The sequence below is a fragment of the Acanthochromis polyacanthus genome, chromosome 20, assembly GCF_021347895.1.
Source record: "Acanthochromis polyacanthus isolate Apoly-LR-REF ecotype Palm Island chromosome 20, KAUST_Apoly_ChrSc, whole genome shotgun sequence".
NCBI classification, from domain to species: Eukaryota; Metazoa; Chordata; class Actinopteri; family Pomacentridae; genus Acanthochromis; species Acanthochromis polyacanthus.
In genome coordinates, this window is record NC_067132.1 from 31,272,337 (window position 1) to 31,295,569 (window position 23,233).

General features: G+C 41.2%; 1 protein-coding gene across 49 annotated transcripts in view; it reads left to right on the forward strand.

Moving 5' to 3' along the window:
• sugct (succinyl-CoA:glutarate-CoA transferase) overlaps positions 1–22,102 on the forward strand; it is a 53,885-nt gene extending 31,783 nt beyond the window's left edge. For 35 of the 49 annotated variants that reach the window (XR_007938247.1, XR_007938249.1, XR_007938251.1 and 32 more), the window contains one exon: positions 10,568–22,102. Coding sequence is in view for 1 of the 49 variants with exons in the window: in XM_022218692.2 (XP_022074384.2) it covers positions 17,372–17,435; positions 20,424–20,587 (228 nt within the window). In the remaining 48 variants the exon portion in view is untranslated. The remainder of the gene's footprint in view (positions 1–10,567) is intronic. The other 14 variants (XR_007938286.1, XR_007938291.1, XR_007938287.1 and 11 more) reach the window with 14 other exon arrangements.
• Positions 22,103–23,233: the final 1,131 nt, after the last annotated feature.

The window sequence follows — 23,233 nt, forward strand, 5'->3', positions numbered from 1 at the left end:
TTATGTAATTTTATTCTTTTTTATGTAGTTTTCAATTTGTGGCCGTTTTGCTACTTTCTGTGGTTTTCTTGCAGCTTTTGTGATGTTGAATCACAATTTGGAACATTTTGTGGTCGTTTTGCATCTTATGTGGTCATTTTGAAACTTTTTAAGGTATTTTTCAGTGTTTGTGGTCACTGCATAGTTTTGTGGTAGTTTTAGATCTTCTGTGGTGGCTTTATATCATTTTCTGTTTTCTGTAGTCACTGGAATCTTGTGTGATCATTTTGCATCACTTTTAAGTTGATTCGAAACATTTTGTGGTCATTTTACTTTGTTTTAAGGCTGTTTTATGCCTTTTGTGTTATTTTTTTTGCTTTTTTTAATACTTTACAAACATTTTGCTACTTTCTGTGGTTTTCTTGCGGCTTCAGTGATGTTGAATCACAATTTGGTCATTTTGTGATCATTGTGCGTCACATTTTAAAACGTCCAACTTTACTTTTGAGGTTGTTTTGTGTCTTTTTGTTGTCATTTACTGTCAGATTTTGCTTGTTTTACGTCTTTCTGAGGTCTTTCGACTTCACATTCTGGTCGCTTCACAACATTTTGTGGTCATTTTGCATATTTTTAGCATATTTTGTGTCATTTTTGTGCTATTTTGGCATCCTTAGTGTCAGCTTCCATACTTTTGTGCCGTTTTAGTGTATTTTTGTGTCATATTTGTGTCTTTTTAGCATATTTTGTGTCATTTTTGTGCTATTTTAGCGTCGTTAGTGTCAATTTCCATACTTTTGTGCCGTTTTAGTGTATTTTTTGTGTCATTTTTGTGTCTTTTTAGCATCTTTACTGGCTGTTTCCATACTTTCCATGTCATTTTTATCTCTTTGTGTCGTTCTGACGGAGTCCTACTGACAGTAGTGATCTCTGAGTTCTCTTTCCTTCATTCTGGTTCCACAGAGCTGCAGGACTTTAGATTAAAAATGAACCACAGTAAAGAAAACAGGAACTGTTCAGTGTTTTTTTCTATTCACTTCATATTGACATGATTCAGTGTATTTAGTATTTTCATTCATGGTTTTGTTTTGTTAGTGTTTTCTGTGTTTCGCTCCGTTGTTGTGACCCAGATTTCCTCTTTAAACTGTGACTTTTGAAGCACCTGGGGCGTCCCTCTGAGGAGATGGACGGAGATGATTGGTCGTCTCCACGGTGCTGACAGCAGCTCTTCACTCTTTATTCTGCCACCACAACGCCTGCATCTCTGCTAAATGTTTCCCACATGATGGCTGCAATTAACCAAAAAAAAAGTCCTCCGTGAGCGTAAACCCGAGCTGCTGCTGGAGGTCTGCTTCAGCTCAGCAGACGGGGTTTCCTTTCCACCGAGCATGCTGGGAAATAACAGCTCACCATGCGTTTTTCTGGCTCACCCCAGCATCAAGGAAGCTGCTTTATCCTTCCTTGGTGGTTTTGTTGTGGGGTTGGCATGTTTTTAACGGTTTTCTCCTGGTCCCTGAACGCCTCCTTCATGTAAAGAACAAATGTGGAACAACACTTTGTTTGTCTGTTTGGCGAAATTACAGAAAATGTGAAGAAAAATCCCAGAGAAGAAGGATCTACATGAAAAATGTTTAGAGATGATAAATCATTTGCTGTTATTTTAAAAACAAAAAAGGAGACAAAACGTTACAAAGCGATGAAATAAACAGAAAATGACAGAAACAACGAATGAATCGAAACACAAAATGTCAAAAAACAAGTGAAAAATTAAACACAAAAACGCCAAAACATCAGACAAACAACAAAAGTTAGACAAAAAAAGTCAAAACGACAAAAACAAGACACAAAACGATGAAAACAAGACGCAAAACAACAAAAGTGAGGAAAAAATGACAAAAACAAGAAACACAACGACAAAAACGACACACAAAACAACAAAAATGAGAAACAAAATGACAAAAACGAGACAACAAATGACAAAAATGAGACAAAAACCAACCAGGAAGAGACAAAATTACAACAGAGACACAAAGTGACCACTTTGTGGTTGTTTTGTGTCTTTTTGTGGTTGTTTTGTGTAACATGTGCCTCTTTCTTCCATGCTATGTCTCTCTCCTGTACCTTGTTCACGCTATCACCAGTTCTCACGGTTCTTTTCTACCTTCCTGTTCTGCTTCCTGTTCCCCCAGAGTTGGGTGCTAACCTTGTTTTTACGACTGCAGACCGTCCGTCCATGTATCTGTCATGCCGTCTGGGCGGCAGCCAGAGAATATCCAGCTAAATATGGCTTTAATATCCTGACTACTGGAGGTGCGTTTGATTTATCCCAGCTGAAACCTAAACAGCCTCTGAAGTGGATCCCTAACATGTAGGAGCAGATAAATCAGCCCCTCTTCAGGCTGAAACCACCCACCGTCCTCTGCTGTTAGCCTCAGAGAACTTAGCCTCCAGCCTGTAGGCCTCACATCACTGCCTTGCATCTAAACAGAAAATTCAGTTTGATTTTGATGGTGAAGCTATCAGTCTTTCTGGCCTCCTCAGGAACTCAGGGAACTAAACGCCCAACCTGTCAAACCGACTGAAGAGATGTCTACATGGACACGAATTCACTGAACAATCGTCTAAAGTGACTAAAACCATGTCTAAAATTAACATGAGCTGAGAGGCTCCATGAAGAAGGAAGTTCTTTCTCTAGAAGCAGAACCTTAAAGCTCCACTCATCACATGGACAAAGAAAAGGTTCTGGAGGAAAGTTCTGAGGTCAGATGGAGGAAAAACTGAAGATGAGGCCTTTAACCCCAAGAACACCAAACCTACCACCAAGCATGGAGGTGGCAGTATCATGCTCTGTGGAACTGGAGCTTTCCACAAAGTAAATGGAATAATGAAGAAGTAGGATCACCTCAACGTTCTTCAGGAGAACCTAAAACCATCAGCAGAAGGTTGATCTTGGACACAGTTGGATGTTTCAACCAGACAGTGAGTCCAAACACACATCAGACGTGGTAAAGAAATGGTTCCATCAGGCTAGAATGAAGGTTCTAGAATGAAGGTTCTCGACTGGTCTCCTCAAAGTCCTGACTTAAACCTATCAAGAACCTGAAGAACCAGGTCAGAAAGACCACACATGTAGTGGAACTGAACCAGAATTGGTGCCGTTCCACTGCATTTGTTGTGTTTCTGACTCAGACTAGAGTCAGTTAAATTGATAGTATAATGATACCGCCACCTCCATGCCTGATGGTTGGTATAGAGTCCAGAGGAGCTGAAAATAAACGAGAAGACCTTTAATACATCTAATAATAATAATTCAGAAGTGTTTTTATTTATCAGTCTGGAGGAAGCTTCAAATCCTGAAGTCGAAACTCAGAAAAACGACATCATCAAGCCAATTTCTTGACGTTCATTAAGACTCATGCAGACATTTGGTCCAAACTGTGTAATGTTCAGGCAGCATCGTGGTGTGAAGTAACGAGTAACTGTGCTGATGACACGATGGATTTACTCCTCTGTGGTTCAGTTTGAAGCCGCTGAACGCTTCCAGACCAGGAGGAAAGTCTGTGTGAGTAATGTCGGGGGTTTGAGGATACGCTGGATTTAAAATCCTGCTGACAGACTGGAGGCTCCCTCCAGGTCATGTAGATCTAACCCCGGCTGTTCCCAGATAACCCGGAGAACCGCAGGCTGACGCTCAGCACCGCTCCAGGGAAATATAACTCTGAGCTGGTGGATGTGGAGGTGTGTGGAGGAGTGATGAGCAGCTGAAAGTCCACAAGCAGGTTTCCACCATTTGACAAAACCACAGTTTTACCCCAGACTGATGGAGATCCACACAGCTGCAGATGTTCCTGAGCTCCAGGCTGTCTGACGTAAAGCAGGAACCTGAGACGTCTGGTGGACGACAAAAACAAGACACAAAGTGGCAAAATGAGACACAAAAACAAGGCACAAAATGAGAAAATAAGACACAAAACATCCAAAACAACACACAAAATGACAAAATAAGACACAAAATGACAAAATAAGACCCAAAACAACTAAAACAAGACAGAAAATGACAAAATAACACGCAAAATGACAAAACAAGACAAAAACAGCAAAAACAAGACACAACACGACAAAAGCAAGACAGAAAACGACAAAAACCAGATGTTCCATAAACATCTCTCATAGGCGCTGTAGTTTACTGGTGCTCCTTAAACGCCTCTCACTATGAGACCAAACACTGTCTGAAGTGCGACGTTCTCATCTGGACCAATGAAAGCCTGTAGCTGCTCCTGACCAGCTGGTGGCGCTGTGACCTCCAACATCAACATGTTCTGGGTGCGTTTGTGGAACCTTTCCTCTGCTGGAGCTTCAGTTTGAGGACAGAAAACAGATGAGCTCATGTTGGATTCCTGGACTGGTTCAGGTGTTTTTGTCAGGGATCAGGAGGATCTGGACGGACTTCCTGGGAACGGACCAGGAATGTGAGATGATGAAGGAGGTAATAATGAGTAATTTATCTGAGAGGAATAAATAACGTCCCACCTGAAGCTGCTGAAGCTGGAGCTTTTCTGCTGAGGTCTCCTGACTGGCTCTGGTTTCCTGCCTCCAGAAGAATGATGACGGAGCACATTTCTGTCTCTGGAAGTCAATGAGAAGAGGAGCTGCTGCACGTCTCCAGCGACTAATAGCTCTAATCATCTGCAGGACAAGGCGATGGATTTATCCCTGCCTCTAACCGCCTGAGAAGACCCTCCTGGTGCTGTGGAAAGAGAAGCTTTGATTGTGACTCTATTGCAACAAACTGAAGCTCAAAGAGAGGCGAACAAGGCGACTTCCTGAAACACATCTGTGAGAAAACCGAAGCAACGCTCGGACAGTCGTAGATCAGAAAACAGAAACACAACCGTTAGAAATGAACTCAGAGCCGAGATTAACCCGATGACAGAAATATCACAATTTACATGAAATATCTGTGGCAAAGCTGACACAGAGAGACACAAAACAATGACAAAGAGACACAAAACAATGACAAAGAGACACAAAACGACCACAAAGAGACACAAAACAATGACAAAGAGACACAAAACAATGACAAAGAGACACAAAACAATGACAAAGAGACACAAAACGACCACAAAGAGACACAAAACAATGACAAAGAGACAAAACAACCATAAAGAGACACAAAACAATGACAAAGAGACAAAAACGACCACAAAGAGACACAAAACAGCGACAGACACAAAACAGCCACAAAGAGACACAAAACAATGACAAAGAGACAAAAACGACCACAAAGAGACACAAAACAGCGACAGACACAAAACAGCCACAAAGAGACACAAAACAATGACAACGAGACACAAAACGACCACAAAGAGACACAAAACAATGACAAAGAGACACAAAACGACCACAAAGAGACATAAAACAATGACAAAGAGACAAAACAACCATAAAGAGACAAAAACGACCACAAAGAGACACAAAACAGCGACAGACACAAAACAACCACAAAGACACAAAACAATGACAAAGAGACAAAACAACCATAAAGAGACAAAAACGACCACAAAGAGACACAAAACAGCGACAGACACAAAACAACCACAAAGAGACACAAAACAATGACAAAGAGACAAAACAACCATAAAGAGACACAAAACAATGACAAAGAGACACAAAACGACCACAAAGAGACATAAAACAATGACAAAGAGACAAAACAACCATAAAGAGACAAAAACGACCACAAAGAGACACAAAACAGCGACAGACACAAAACAACCACAAAGACACAAAACAATGACAAAGAGACAAAACAACCATAAAGAGACAAAAACGACCACAAAGAGACACAAAACAGCGACAGACACAAAACAACCACAAAGAGACACAAAACAATGACAAAGAGACAAAACAACCATAAAGAGACACAAAACAATGACAAAGAGACAAAACAACCATAAAGAGACAAAAACGACCACAAAGAGACACAAAACAGCGACAGACACAAAACAACCACAAAGAGACACAAAACAATGACAAAGAGACAAAACAACCATAAAGAGACACAAAACAATGACAAAGAGACAAAACAACCACAAAGAGACAAAAACGACCACAAAGAGACACAAAACGGCGACAGACACAAAACAGCCACAAAGAGACACAAAACAACCACAAAGAGACAAAAAACAGCCACAAAGAGACAAAACAACCACAAAGAGACACAAAACAACGACAAAGAGGCAAAACAACCACAAAGAGGCAAAACAACTACAAAGAGACACAAAACAACGACAAAGAGACAAAACAACCATAAAGAGACAAAACAACCACAAAGAGACACAAAACAGCCACAAAGAGACACAAAACTGTTATTGAGGGTTCTATCAGTTGAGGATGTTATTGAGGGAGCGTTCTAATGACGTTTTCATTCCTGGAAAGCAGCGTTGAGGAAGTGTTCCAGGTGTTTCCAGGACGTTCTCCAGCTCTGACCTGCTTTCAAACCTAAACAGCCGTCACTTGATGATGAATGCTGAGAGCCCAAAGTGACAAACGGCAGAACGAATGGACTCGTATTTCACCGCCAGGCCTGATGGAGATCCTTTAAAACCTCCCGGTCGGACGTCAGACGTGTCTTCAGGGACGCATCCGTCCACAACTAACGTCCACGAAGCTTCTGCAAATCAGCAGCAGGAAACGGATTCATTCAGGGATCACCAACCGCTTCTAGAACCGAGTCTCCTTCACAGAAACAGTTTGGTTCAACTGCAGAACATCCTGGTTGTTGGACTGAGACCCAAAACACCACCGTTACCCTGAATCACTGGAGGGTCCATCAGGAAAGTTAAACAAAGAGACACAAAATGACCACAAAGACACAAAACAACCAAAAAGAGACACAAAATGATCTAAAATTATTTTATGTTGATGAAACGAAGCAAAAAAAGTCTAAAACTGTCCAAAACTGTGTCGTTTTTATGCACTGCAAGCCTCTGGAACACAAGAACTTTCTTTACTTTCACTTTGAATCGGTGTTTCTGAGAGCTCTGAAACCAGTTTTCACCAACCTGACGTCATTTAACAACAGGAAATCAAAGCTGACGGAGCGAACAGAAACCGTCGTCAACACTCCGTGAGAACATCTGGGAGGAAGAACTCTGAACGTATTTTCCCTGAGAAACAAAATGGTTGTTGGAAGGAAAACGTGTTTTCAGAGAACCGTAGTGTTCCTCTGGTTCAGCCGCCAAAACAACCAGCATGTGACTCAGCCTCTGATCTGATGATTACAGAACAAACCGTAGGATTCAAAGTGAAAGTAAAGAATGTTTTGGTGTTCCAGAGACGACCCGGTTCCACTCAGTAAAACCTGAGAGAATGTCCAGAAACACAACAAGTAAAACACTCCTGATCTGAACGATGTCCCGATAGTCATCCTGTGCATCCTCACTCTGCTTCCAGAGCCGCTGCTACGCCGGCTTTGCCCTCTTACAGCTGAGATTTCACTGTGAATCCCCTTAAAAAATGCCAAAATGACCTAAAAAAATAGCCCAAATCCCCTTAAAATAGCCCGAATCCCCTTAGAGAGACTTCAAATCACCTTAGGAAGACCCAAATCCCCTTAAAAAGAGCCTAAATCACATTTAAAAGACCCCAAATCACCTTAAAAAAGACCCAAAGCAACCTTTAAAAGATCCCAGATAAACTTAAAAACACCCAAAAATCACCTTAAAAAGATACTAAATCTCTGTTAAAAGACTCCAAAGCTCCTGTAAAAGACCCCATATCATCTCTAAACACCATTAAAAGATGCAAATTACCTTGGAATACCCCAAATACCCTTAAAAAAAAGACCCAAAATGTCCTTTAGAAGACCCAAAATGTCCTTGAGAAGATCCAAAATCCCCTTGCAAAGAGAGCCCAAATCATCTTTGAAAGAGCCCTTTAAAAGACCCCAAATCCCCTTAAAATACCCCCAAATGAGCTTAAAAAAAGAGCCCAGATGCCCTTAAAAAGAGCTTAAATCACCTTTAAAAGACCTCAAATCTCCTCTAAAAGACCTCAAATCTTCTTAAAATTACCCCAAACCAAGTTAAAGAAACCCCAAATTACCTGTAAAAGACCCCAAATCACCTTAAAAATGGGTCAAATTCCCTAAAAAAGACCCCAGATCACCTTAAAGAATCCAGATTACCTTAAAATACCCCAAATGAGCATAAAAAGAGCCCAGATGTCCTTTAGAAGACCCAAATCTCCTCAAATGGACCCAAAAACACTTTTAAAAGACACATATTCCCTTAAAAAGTGCCTAAATCACCTTAAAAAAGACCCCACATTACCTTAAAATGACCTCAAATCACCTTAACATACCCCAAATCCCCTTATAAAGACCCCAAAATCTCCTTAAAAAGTGGGATTGGAACCCTCCACCAGCTCCCCATGCGTCTGTTGGAGCTGGAATGCGACGCAGCATAGTTTGGTTTGTGAGCCATAATCAAATCAAAATGCGTCTGCATACTTTCCCATGAGGCCGCAGGAAGAGGAGGAGGCCGTCCAATTAAACGGTGACACTCAGACAAACAGACGGATAATCATCAGGGACGGACGCAGCGCAGTCGAACAAAAGCAGGAGGAAGAAAGAGGGAAAACGTGGCCGCCGGCTGCTGCTGCTGCCTGTTATTTTTGGCCAAACGTGTTTTATGTAACTGTGAATGAAGCAGCAGCTAATGAGCTAAAATACCAGCATTTCTAAGGAGAATCAGACTCTGATCTGTAGTCTGTCCACAAACACATCCACACAGCGACAGGAAGTGACACGCACAACAGGAAGTGACACGACACAGCATGGAATGATGCAAAATCAACTTAAAATGATGTAAAACCACCATGAAAAGATGCAAAATCCCCATGAAAAGATGCTAAACCACCATGAAAAGATGCTAAACCACCATGAAAAGATGCTAAACCACCATGAAAAGATAAAAAAAAATCACCATAAAAAGATGCAAAAGCACCATAACAAGATGCAAAACCACCATGAAAAGATGCAAAATCACCATAAAAAGATGGTTAAAAAGATGCAAAACTACCATAAAATGCTGTAAAACACCACAAAAAGACACAAAGTCACCACCAAAGAAGTAACAGTATACCAAAAGTATACAAAATATGCAACACTGACAGAAAATACTTTTTAAAGATGAAAAAGTGATACAGAAGATGTAAAAAAAAAAGCACAAAAAATTGTACAAATTATGTTAAATATAAACAAAAGTGACACAGAGAAGACACAAGTGATGTGAAGAATACACCAAAATTACACAAAATGATGTAAAACTGACATAAGACATGTAAAACACACAGAAAATATGTATATGTGGCACCAAAACAACAGAAAAGACACAAAAATACAGTAATTATGTGAAAGTGACAGCAAAACAGCTGCTGCTGAAGGGCATTCTGGGAAATGTAGGAGAGCTGCACACCTGGAACACAGCTGCTCACCACGGCAACACAAACACACTAATCCACCTTCATCACTGTTTTCTGTCCAAAACACACATTCCACATGTCGGAGTTCCACTTCGTTCAAATATCAGTTCATGGAAACAGAACGGAGGAGGAGAGAAAGCAGAGATATCTGTGTCAGACTGACACAAAGAGACAAACATAGCACACAAAGAAACACAAAATGACAACAAAAAGGAACAAAAATCACACCGCTAAACACAAATATGACACTAAGCGTGTGAAAATGATAAAAACAACAAAAAACTGACACAAAAGACGGTAAAAAAAAGACAGAAAAACAGAAAAACTGGCAAACAATTACAAAGACACAAAACTGACACAAAAATGACTCAAAACACAAAAAGATAAAAATGACACCAAAGATGTGAAAAAGACAAAACGGACACAAAAAACTCATTTTACCTCACTGTAGGTCATTTTACCTTACTGTATATCATTTTAGCCCACTGTGGATCATTTTAGCATCATTTTAACCCACTGTTGACTCATTTTACCTCACTGTCGGTCATTTTACCTCACTGTGGATCATTTTAGCCCACCATGGACTCATTTTACCCCACTGTGGATTATTTTAGCATCATTTTAGCCTACTGTGGATCATTTTTGCATAATTTTAGCCCACTGTGGATCATTTTAGCCCACTGTGGATCATTTGAGCCCACCGTGGACTCATTTTACCCCACTGTGGATCATTTTAGCATCATTTTAGCCCACTGTGGATCATTTTAGCCCACCGTGGACTCATTTTACCTCACTGTGGATCATTTTAGCATCATTTTAGCCCACTGTGGATCATTTTAGCCCACCATGGACTCATTTTACCCCACTGTGGATTATTTTAGTATCATTTTAACCCACTGTGGATCATTTTAGCCCACCGTGGACTCATTTTAGCCCACCATGGACTCATTTTACCCCACTGTGGATCATTTTAGCATCATTTTAGCTCACTGTGGATCATTTTAGCCCACCATGGACTCATTTTACCCCACTGTGGATTATTTTAGTATCATTTTAACCCACTGTGGATCATTTTAGCCCACTGTGGACTCGTTTTCCTCTGCAGATGGAGTCCTGCAGCTCTGTGGAAAGAGCACTCGGGGAACTCTTCTGCTTTGTGGTTTCCAGCAGCAGGATGAAGATGAAGCCTCACCTCCATCGGGCAGATGATGACTTCTTCACCTCCTCTGAACGCCTCCTCTCACTCGGCCCTCTTTGAAGCTGCCGTGGTGTCCGTGGAGTCGGCTAAGCAGCACCCATGGGACCCGTCCGGCCGCTCTTACATCGCTTTAACAACATCAAGAGCAGCGGGACGCGTGTGGACACCGTGGACGCCGTGGACGTGGGCGAAGATCTGAACCTGCTGCTCTGGGTTTGACCTCCGCTATCAAAGAACACGGTGGAGTTTTCATCCCTGTGAAGTGTCGGCGCTGTTTTCTTCTGCATCGGACCTTCAGATGTGTTATGTAAAGCCGGATGCCAACGGCCCCCAGTGGCTCGCTGTTTCATGATTCCAGCTCATGACATGAATAATGCTCTTCATCATGGTGTGTCAATGAGCGTGTTTAAGAGGGAGGAATATTTATTTCTGACTTTGAAAAGTCAAGCAGCGACGTGTCGCTCTAGAGGAGTCAGTTCTTCTTCATACAGGCGCTAAAACCAGATCATGTGTAGCCTTTAAGGAGGCAGCTTCAGCGCTTCTGAGGGCAAACAAACCTCTGCTGCTGTATTCCTGATGAGCTAAACGTAAAGTTACATCCACAAGCTGCTATCTGCTGCAGGTGATCCACTGCTGCACCTAAATATTAGCAACCAGAAGAGTTAAAAACCGAAATATTAATGAAAACAGCATCTGAAGTCAGGATGTTTCCACCATGAAAGTCAAAACACTGTGAAGCACAAAGGTGTGAAAAACCTGGATATTAATGTCAAAAAGTAACAGAAATCTGATGTTTACACAGAAAAAATGGCCAAAAACATGGGACAAGGAGGAAGAGGAGGCGCGTGGCTGAAACCACAGAGCTGTTCTGTGATCAGAGCCTCTTTGATCAGTTAACTGCCTGCAGACTCTGGTTCTGCTGCTGCTGGAGGGGAACACATGGTTCCCACACCAGGAACCAACCGAAACCTGATCCCACTGGAGCTGTGGAACCCAGTCTGGAGCTCTCTGGAGTCTGAAACAAGTCTATAGCAACACCAAGTCTAACACTAGTCCCAACACCTAGTCTAAAACAAACCCCAAAGTTAGAAAGTGGTCCCATGCTAGACCAAGTTTAAATGCTAAAGCTTGTTAAGAACGTCTCCAAACCAGTTCAGCAGTTGTCCAGTGACAGCCCGAAACCAGTCAAAATATCGATTCAAAATCTGCCCCGTGCATTACCAGTCCAAAACCAAGCCCAAACCTCTCCTCACCCAAGTCAAAGAGAAGCTCCAGTTTTCTCCAAAACCAGTCCAAATGCCAGGCCAAACCATTCTAAAAGTAGGTTCCAAACCAGTCCATTACTAGTCCAAAGCAGACTTTAAACCATGTCAGAAACCAGACCAGTAGTGGTCCTAAAAATTCCAGCTGGTATATTAAAGTTAGACATAGCCATGGTGATAGCTGCATCACCACCTGTCAATCATAAGGTAGCCCCGCCCTAAAACACACCCTGAATTATTGTCAACTTTCTTCTGATTGGAACCAAAGTTTATGAAGTGTTCATCAGGAAGATGTTCACTGAGGTACAGAAAAAGTGAGTTCAACGGAAACTCTGAATGTTGTTATTGTCACAGTGTCTTCTCTTTAACTTTGTGTTCCGCTGCGCATGTTGATATGAAGACATGAGAATAAACTCTAGATGTAATTACAGTTTCAGTGAAACGTCAATAAATAGAGCTGGTGTGGCTGAAAATGTGGAAGTGAGCAGCTGATAGTGAAGAAAATATGAACAGAACAGTTGATTTGTTGTGTGTCTGATGAGACAAACATGCTGGTTTTAGCGGCGCTAGGCTAACTGTTTCCCTCTGCTCCCAGTGTTTGTGCTAAGCTAGTCGAAGCGTTTCCAAACCACAGCTCATGTTCACAGTTACTCCGCATGAAAGACGGCAGGACGACATCAGTCATCCCTGTTTGATCCTCCTCCGTTTGTTTTTACTGCTTTTTCCTCCAGTGATTTGTCGGATTAATTTAGTTTCTGTTTTATTGTTTGCGAGAAAACACAACAAACAAAAGAACTGGAAAATAAAATGATGGTGTGAGAGAGAGAAATGAGCATATGGATGTAATGATGCCCACATACCAAGCAGATAGAGTTACACACACACACATGCATGCAATCATACTGTTACACTACACACACACACACACACACACACACACACACACACACACACACACACACTCACACACTCTGTATATCTGACTCTTGGAGCCGTTCATTATCCCCAGAAAAATCATTTCTCATTTTTCAAAACTCCAGATGATGTTCAGCAAACTAGCCTTAGCATTAGCACTGTAGCTAGCTGTTGTCTCAGTCAGAAGACGATGTCCTTGGTGGTTCTGTAAAATCTTGTTGGCTGTTGGCATTACCACGGAGACAGTGGCATCGTTAACCCATGAACTTACAGCAACATGAACGTTAGCCAACTGGAGCAATAAGGTTTCGTTAGCTTTCTGTAAACGTTTACAGTTGGTCTCCGCTGCTAATTTTAGCTCCTACATTAGCATCGCATTAACCTGAGCAAAATCAATGCTAATCTAAATGACATGACGTTAGCCGTTACATTAGCCTAGCCAAGACTAATTTACCCTCTACCTTTACAAGAAGTCCAGGACCTGCTGCTGAGGAACATCATGATACTGCCTCCACCATGCTTCACATCATGATGCTGCCTCCACCGTGCTTCACATCATGATGCTGCCTCCACCGTGCTTCACATCATGATGCTGCCTCCACCGTGCTTCACATCATGATGCTGCCTCCACCGTGCTTCACATCATGATGCTGCCACCACCGTGCTTCACATCATGATGCTGCCTCCACCGTGCTTCACATCATGATGCTGCCTCCACCGTGCTTCACACCATGATGCTGCCTCCACCGTGCTTCACATCATGATGCTGCCTCCACCGTGCTTCACACCATGATGCTGCCTCCACCGTGCTTCATCATGATGCTGCCTCCACCGTGCTTCACATCATGATGCTGCCTCCACCGTGCTTCACATCATGATGCTGCCTCCACCGTGCTTCATCATGATGCTGCCTCCACCGTGCTTCACATCATGATGCTTCCTCCACCGTGCTTCATCATGATGCTGCCTCCACCGTGCTTCATCATGATGCTTCCTCCACCGTGCTTCACATCATGATGCTTCCTCCACCGTGCTTCATCATGATGCTGCCTCCACCGTGCTTCACATCATGATGCTTCCTCCACCGTGCTTCATCATGATGCTTCCTCCACCGTGCTTCATCATGATGCTGCCTCCACCGTGCTTCACATCATGATGCTGCCTCCACCGTGCTTCATCATGATGCTGCCTCCACCGTGCTTCACATCATGATGCTGCCTCCACCGTGCTTCATCATGATGCCGCCTCCACCATGCTTCACATCATGATGCTGCCTCCACCGTGCTTCACATCATGATGCTGCCTCCACCGTGCTTCATCATGATGCTGCCTCCACCGTGCTTCACATCATGATGCTGCCTCCACCGTGCTTCACATCATGATGCTGCCACCACCGTGCTTCATCATGATGCTGCCTCCACCGTGCTTCACATCATGATGCTGCCTCCACCGTGCTTCATCATGATGCTGCCTCCACCGTGCTTCATCATGATGCTGCCTCCACCGTGCTTCACATCATGATGCTGCCTCCACCATGCTTCACATCATAATGCTGCCACCACCGTGCTTCACATCATGACGCTGCCTCCACCATGCTTCACATCATGATGCTGCCTCCACCATGCTTCACAGTGGGGATGGTGTGTTTGTGATGATGTTCAGTGTTTGGTGTCCATCAAACATATCATCTAGTCTGATGGACATAAAGCTCCATCCTGGTCTCCTCAGACCAAACAACCTTCTTCCAGGTGTCTTCAGAGTCTCCACATGTCTTCTGGTGAACTCTAGTCCAGATTTAATTGGAGCTTTTTCCATCAGAGTGTTTCTCTTTGTCTCCATGAAGCTTTGACTGGTGAAGAACAGACAACAGTTGTTGGATGAACAGTCTGAAGCTGAAACTCCTTCAGAGGAGTCATAGAGTCTTGGTGGCCTCCCTCTCTAGTCTCTTTCTCCTTCAGAGGAGTCATAGAGTCTTGGTGGCCTCCCTCTCTAGTCTCTCAGGTCTTGAGGACGTCCTGCTCTCGTCAGATCTATTCATGTTCCATCTTTCTTCCATTTCTTAATGATGGATTTAACTGGACTCCAGGAGATCTTCAGGAACTTTAAATGTTCTTGTATCGTCCTGACTGATGCTCTTCAACAACCTTTCCTCAGAGTTTCTTGGTTCTTCAGTCTTCATGGTGTAGTTCTATCCAGGAGTTCTGATCCACCAGAGACTGGACCTTCCAGATCTTCCGATCACTGACCTCAGATCATCCATTAAGGACTTCTAGAACCAACTGAGTTCCATTAGAGTCAATTTAAAGGGGTGATCTTTGCAGTCACATATTTTAAATGTTTTAGTTAATTGACATTCCGTGTATAAATCTGTTTTCACTTTGACACTAAAGAGTATTTTTTGTGAATTCTTGTCAGAACAGTCTTTCTGGTTCATAGAAAGTCTACCTCCACCTCTGGTCAGCAGACTGTTGTGGTCCGGCTTCGTTTCGTCCTGATCTCTGCTGACTGAGCAGCTGTGAGGCGTGTTGAAAAGCCGTGTGGCGGGAAGCAGCTGCTGAACACGTGATCCGACCAATGAATCCTCACATACAGAATCACCTCCCGTCCAATGAGCTGCTGCTGGGTCTTCAGCATGACCCGAAAAAAACGCTTTATATCCACACACACACACACACACACACACACACACACACACACACACACACACACACACACACACACACACACACACACACACACACACACACACACACACACACACCATCTCCATCTCCAGGGGGGAAACTTTAATAAAAGCCAAACTCTGATCGATGGCTTTAATTTAAACATCAAACTGTGCAGAAAGTCAACCACTGTTAAACCAATTACCCTGTGTGTGTGTGTGTGTGTGTGTGTGTGCACGTTTTATCATTTCCATTTGGCTTCACTGCTCTGTGTTTCTTTTATTTTTATAAATGCTCTATTTTTAGGGCCTCTGTTTATGTCGACTGTGCAGCCATTAAACTGGAATCATGTTTAGAACATACATGATCATCATCGGCACACCCAGACTCTGTCCACTGATCTGTCTTAAACATGCATCATTCCTCACACGGAAATTTTCCACAAGATTAAGAAATAATTGTTCTTTTTTGTTTCGATAACGTTAGCTACATTAGTCTAACATCGTGTTAGCGGCTACGTTAGCTTCATCAGGCTAACATTAGCCATTCCAGTGGTTTCAGTATGATCACGTCATCTGTGTTGTTAGCTTAAACAAGCTAAAGCTAGCTGCTACATCTGTCCAAACAAGATGTTAGCTTAAACAGGATCATGCTAGGTGCTTTGTCCATCGAAACAAGATTTTAGCTAGAGCATTAATCTAAACAAGAGAGTGGTAACCCCTGTTAGAAAATGTATCATTTTGAGTCATTTTGTATAAATTTTTGTCTTTTTTGGATCAATTTATAGAGATTTGTATCATTCTTGAGTCATCTTGTACATTTCTTTTGTCATTTTGAATCGTTTTGTGCAGATTTTGTCTTTTTAAAATAGTTTTGTACATTTTTTTGTCATTTTGTACAGATTTTTGTCAGTTGTGAGTCATTTTGTGCAGATTTTTATGCCATTTTTGAGTTATTTTCTAAGGATTTTTATGCCATTTTTGAGTCATTTTGGACGTTTGTCTCTAATTTTTGTCATTTTTACATTTTTTGTCTTTTTGAATCATTTTGTGTAAATGTTTCTTTTCAAAATTGTACATTTTTTGTCAATTTGTGCAGTTTTTTTTATCATTTGTGAGTCATTTTCTACTGACTTTTGTCTTTTTTGAGTCATTTTGTGCAGATTTTTGTCACTTTGTGCAGATTTTCATCATTTTTCAGTCATTTTGTGCAGATTTTGTCACTTTGTGCAGATTTTCATCATTTTTCAGTCATTTTGTGCAGGTTTTTGTCCGTTTTGGATGGTTCTGGATGGAGTGGATTGTGGACAGTTGAGCAGATGTTTAGCTCACAGCGCTGTAAAAATGAGAAGCTGAATCAGATCCAGCACCAGTGGGATTTTTCATTTATCTGCGGCATCACTTCCTGTTTTTTTAGCAGCCTTTGAGAAGCTTCAGGTCTGTGAGTCCTGAACGGTCAGGTCGACCTGCAGCAGTAAATCAGAGCTGTTCCTCCGTCTCTTCCTCCGGCTTCAGTCATCATCGTCTCATTTATTTCTGAAAAGGCTTCAGTGCTTCTCGTGATCCGGAGCTAAACTCCATCATTTGGACACTTTCTACCGTCCAGCTCAGATGACGTCTTTCTGGACGAGTTTGGAGTAATTTTGGACAAATGTTCACTTCACATATTGAGACATTCAGGGATAAATTCTGCTCATTTTGGACAGATTTAAATACATTTAGGACATTTTTTCACACATTTTGGGCAAATCCTCTGTTGTTTTGGTCATTTCTTACTAATTAAATCACTCTGGACACATTTTTTGGTTATTCTGGACAAATATTCAGACATTTGAGCGGACGTGGAGGTTAAGACGGTTTGTGTGTTTGCAGGTGAAACACAACGGACTCATCCAGGAGATGCAGCATCCAGCAGCCGGACTCATCGCTGTACCAGGTCTCTGCCTCATGGACACACACCTACACACACCTACACACACCTACACACACTCCTTTTCGTAGATTTCCCTGCAGATACACAATCGAATCTCCGTCATTAAAAGCAGCAGATCCTGGGCCGCTCTGGGGAATCTCGGCTCAGTTGGTTTGATGGATCTCAGCGAGTTTCCACCGAGCGGAAGCTGTTTTTCCAGTAATTTGTCTTCTAACCTGAGTGTGTGTCCGCGGCCGGCAGGAAGACATTCATAACCGGCAGAGGCAGCTCGCTGTGTGTCGCTGTGCAGAGTGTGTCTGTTCACGCCGAGAGAAGCAGCGTCGCACGGAAACAACAAAATGGCCAAAATGACACCCAGAAGGATACGAAAACCAACAAAACGAGACACAAAACTGTCACAAAAACACATAAACAACTAAAATGAGTCGCAAAAATGAGACATAAAAGAGACAAAACCAAGAAGATGAGACACAAAACGACAACAGAGAGACATAAAACGTGAAAAATTACAGCAATGTGAGAAGAAACAACAAAAACGAGACACAAAATGACTACAGAGACATAAAATTGTCCCAAAGACACAAAAAAACTGTGAAACAAAACACAAAATGCCAAAAACAACACCAACATAAGTAAAAACAAAACAAGACACAAAAGGATGCAAAAAACAGCAAAACAAGACACAAAACTACAGCACAGAGACACAAACAAAGATACACAAAAAAACAAAAATGAGACACAGAATTGTCAAATTGTCCCAAAAAGACACAAAACCAAACAAATAAGACACGAAACACCGAAATGAGGATCAAAAACAGAATCATGACACAAAAGATCATTAAACAACTAAAACGAGAAACAAACCTCTAGAAAGAAGAAGAAAGAGAGACACTGTCCCAGAGAGACACATCACAACACAAATATGACACAAAACAACAAAACAAGATATAAAAGGACAAACAAAACAAGAAAACAGCTAAACGGGGACACAAACAAGACAGAAGACAACAACCACAAGAGACACAAAAGGACAAAAATAAAAGACTGTCCTCACCCTGGACAGGTGAGCAGCAGCAGGTTTACACAAGTAACACACACACACAACACACACACACACACACACACACACACACACACACACACACACACTCATACACGTGTGTGACTCTATTCACAGCCTTAACAATCTCCTTTTATTTCTCTGCTCTCTCCTCTGTCCATCACTGTTTAGTAAACACCAGACAAGAGTGTGTGTTTGTGTGTCAGTGTGTGTGTGCATGCACGTGTGCGTGTGTGCACGTTTCATGTGTGTGTGTTGTTTGTACCTCGGAGGTTAATTGAGTGTGAAAACGTGCAGCTCAGAACATTCATTGGCCGACCTGTTGATGGCATTCCTGTGTGTGTGTGTGTGTGTGTGTGTGCGCGTGTGTGTGAGAGCCAGGAAATAACTGAGAACAACAGTAACAGAAGTGTGTGTCCATTAATAGAGGCCACTGCTGACGTTACATAATTAAAATAACTAAAACGTGATGAAGGCTCTGAATGAAAGAAACTATTTGTCCTGCAGGTGATGCTTGACACAACCACAACTCCAAGTAACTAACTAACCAGGTCTACCACTAACTAACTAACTAACTAACTAGCTAACTAACTAACTAACTAACTAACTAATAACTAACTAACCAACCAGGTCTACCAGTAACTAACTAACCACAACAACAACTAACTAACCAGGTCTACCACTAACTAACTAACTAATAACTAACTAACTAACTAACCAGATGTACCAGTAACTAACTAACTGACTAACTAACTAACTAACTAACTAACTAACTAACTAACTAACCAACCAGGTCTACCACTAACTAACTAACTAACCAGGTCTACCACTAACTAACTAACTAACCAGGTTTACAAGTAACTAACTAACCACAACAACAACAACTAACTAACCAGGTCTCCCAGTATCTAACTAACTAACCAGGTCTACCAGTATCTAACTAACTAACTAACTAACCAGGCCTACCACTAACTAACTAACTAACTAACTAACTAACTAACTAACTAACTAACTAACTAACTAACCAGGTCTACAACTAACTAACTAACTAACTAACTAACCAGGTCTACCACTAACTAACTAACTAACTAACTAACCAGGTCTACAAGTAACTAACTAACCACAACAACAACAACAACTAACTAACCAGGTCTCCCAGTATCTAACTAACTAACCAGGCCTACCACTAACTAACTAACTAACTAACTAACTAACTAACCAGGTCTACAACTAACTAACTAACTAACTAACCAGGTCTACCACTAACTAACTAACTAACTAACTAACTAACCAGGTCTACAAGTAACTAACTAACCACAACAACAACAACAACTAACTAACCAGGTCTCCCAGTATCTAACTAACTAACCAGGCCTACCACTAACTAACTAACTAACTAACTAACTAACTAACCAGGTCTACCACTAACTAACTAACTAACTAACCAGGTCTACAAGTAACTAACTAACCACAACAACAACAACTAACTAACCAGGTCTCCCAGTATCTAACTAACTAACCAGGCCTACCACTAACTAACTAACTAACTAACTAACTAACTAACTAACTAACTAACCAGGTCTACAACTAACTAACTAACTAACTAACTAACTAACTAACTCACTAACTAACTAACTAACCAGGTCTACCACTAACTAACTAACTAACTAACCAGGTCTACAAGTAACTAACTAACCACAACAACAACAACAACAACAACTAACTAACCAGGTCTCCCAGTATCTAACTAACTAACCAGGCCTACCACTAACTAACTCACTAACTCACTAACTAACTAACTAACCAGGTCTACCACTAACTAACTAACTAACTAACTAACTAACTAACTAACTAACTAACTAGTAGCAACTAAATGGAGAGTGTCAGAAAGATCTAACCCACTCTTTGTTTGTTTGTTTGTTTGTTTTCAGGGCCAGCTGTTCGCTTCAGCAGCTTCTCTCCCAGCGGGCCGACTCCTCCTCCTCTGATTGGCCAGCACACCGTGCAGGTGCTGCGAGACGCCTTGTCCTACAGTGATGATGTCATCAGAGCGCTGCTGGAGTCGGGGGCGGTGGCCCAGAACGACGTGGTCTGATTGGCTTTCAGGAGACAATGAAGGGAGGCCGGTTGATTCCAGCCGACGGATCAATGCAGCTGAACCGCTAATCAAAGACGGAGCCGATCAGTCGGTTTGATTAACGAGACTGAAGCCCAAACACAGCCGTTTGAATCAGTGCTGGGTATTAGAGCTTCGAGACACACTGAACATGTCATGAAGGTTTATCAGAAAGTTCTGAGGATGTTCCTGTAAAACCAGAAGCTCGTCTCCGTCCATAATGAGACGCTGCTCTGCTCCCACAGCTCTGCAACACTCCATCTGAAGATACATGAGGCTGGAAACAGACATGGAAAGGGACTGAGAACTGACCAAAATACCAAAACTCCTTTAAACTGACTCAGTTATCCACTCACACATCTTCTACATGCCTACATCTGATTCAACATTTGTCCAAAATGAAAAAACTCATCAAAAATAACCTCTCATTGTCCAAAATAATAAATAAAAAATGTCTACATCTGATTCAACATTTGTCCAAAATCAAAGATTTTTTTTTAAATTCAACATAAATGAATTACAATTTGTCCAAAATAACAAAAACTTGTTCTAAATGCCCCTACATCTGATATGAGTTTAAAAATTGCTGAAAAATAACTAATAATTGTCCAAAAATAATAGTTTGTCCAAAATAAAAACAAATGAAAAATAACTTTAAATTGTCCAAAATTACTTAGAATCTGTCCAATGTATCAAAAATGTGTTGGGAATGAGTCTACATCTGTCAAATGAGTCAACGTTTGTCCAAAACAAAATGAAAAATCTTCAAAACTTCCAAAGTTTGTCCAAATGGCTCAAGAAATGTCCAACATCATTTAAAATTTGTTCAAAATGATTCAAAATTTGCCCACACTTAATCAGAATTTGTCCAAAATAACAAAGTTTGTCCAAAATGAAAAAAGAATCATTAAAAATCACTTAGAATTGTCCAAAATGACTTGAAATTTTTCAACAAAAATAACGTGTTTAAAATGAATCTTCGTCTGTCAAATGATTCAACATTTTTCCAAAAATAGGAAAAGAAATATTTGAAAATGACTTATAACCAAAACTTGTCTAAACTGACTCATGTTTCAGAAAACTCAAAATGATCTAACATCTGTCTACACTCCATCAGAATTCATCCACAATAATAAAGTTTGTCCAAAACGAAAATGAAAATCATCAAAATAACTTAAAATTGTCCAAAATGACTCAAAATTTGTCCAGAATCATGTAAAACTTGTGCAACTTATTGCATTGTTGGTCCGGGAACTTTCTGATAAGCTCTCATACTTCACGGTGTCAGAAAGTTTCACTCCTCTGAACTCAGGCAGAAGAAAAATGACTGAAAAATGTGCATTTCAGGCTGTGAATGACTGAAACAATGAAGAAGTTTGTTGATCTGCAGCTGAAATGAAGCTAAATGATGCCTGAAGCGCTCCTCTCAGGTTAAACTGTAAATTACACTCCAGATCAGCACTTTATGGGATGAAAATAAAACACTTGAATCGATGTCAGATGTCCAGTCTTTTTTTTGTCTCCTGGGTTTCAGTTCCTGACTTTGATCACTTAGTGGTTTCGTCCGAGCGTCCCTGAACGCAACACGGTCACCTGAACAGCAGCTCAGACCTGGTGGGAAACATCCAGATATCAGCTGGTATTGATTATCTATCAGTAAATCCATTTAAAACCTGCTGGTTGATTGGGAAAAGGAGGAATGTTTGAGCTGTAATAACCTGGGATTAGCCTTTGAAACACATGAGGGTTAAAAATGGATGAAAACTTTACTAATATAGCAGCAAGATAAAGATGTTTGCTGATGACAAACGTCTCTAAGGTCAAACTTGAATCTGTTTCTGCTACAGGGCAGTACAATGTGAAGTCACAGGATAGTTCTGACAGTATATCAGCATATCCAGAACTAGACGATCCCACTGACAGCAGGAGGAATTACTTCTGGAGTTCCTCAGGGTTCTTTTCTCGGTCCTTTGATGTTTGAAATTCATTGAGGCTGACTTTAAAAAAAAACTGATGCTGTGAACTTTTTCAGGTTGATGGTTTTGTTTTTGGGGTCTACTGGAATTTGTTTACCAGCTTTAATGTTCAAAAACACTTTTTAATTGTCATGTGTTTCTAAAGATAGCCTGAACTTCAAACCAGCAGGTTCAGGAATGGAGAGAAGAATCTTGGAGTTTTACTTTAGAGAACAGCTTTACAGCACTAAGAACAAGGTGAGTTTGGTGTAATGCTGGATTTTTGAGTCATTCAGGATGGTTTTTGAGTCATTTTGAGAGATTGTTGACCCTTTTTTTTCCATTTTGAACATATGTAGAGCCATTTTGAACCAGTCTTGCCTCTAAAATTTGACAACAAAACAAGATAAGTTTAGTATAACCCTGTTTTTGTGAGTTGTGGATGATTTTTGAGTCATTAAGGGCAATTTTTGAGTTATTTTGGGCTATCTTTGAGACATTTAGAATAATTCTTTAGTCATTTGGACCATTCTTACCATTTTCAGTCATTGTTGACCTTCTTTTAACCATTTTAGACGTGTGTCGAGTCATTTTGCACCTTTCTTAGTACAAAAATCTGACTACAAACAAGTAGAGTTTGGTCCAACTCTGTTTTTATATATTTTAGACA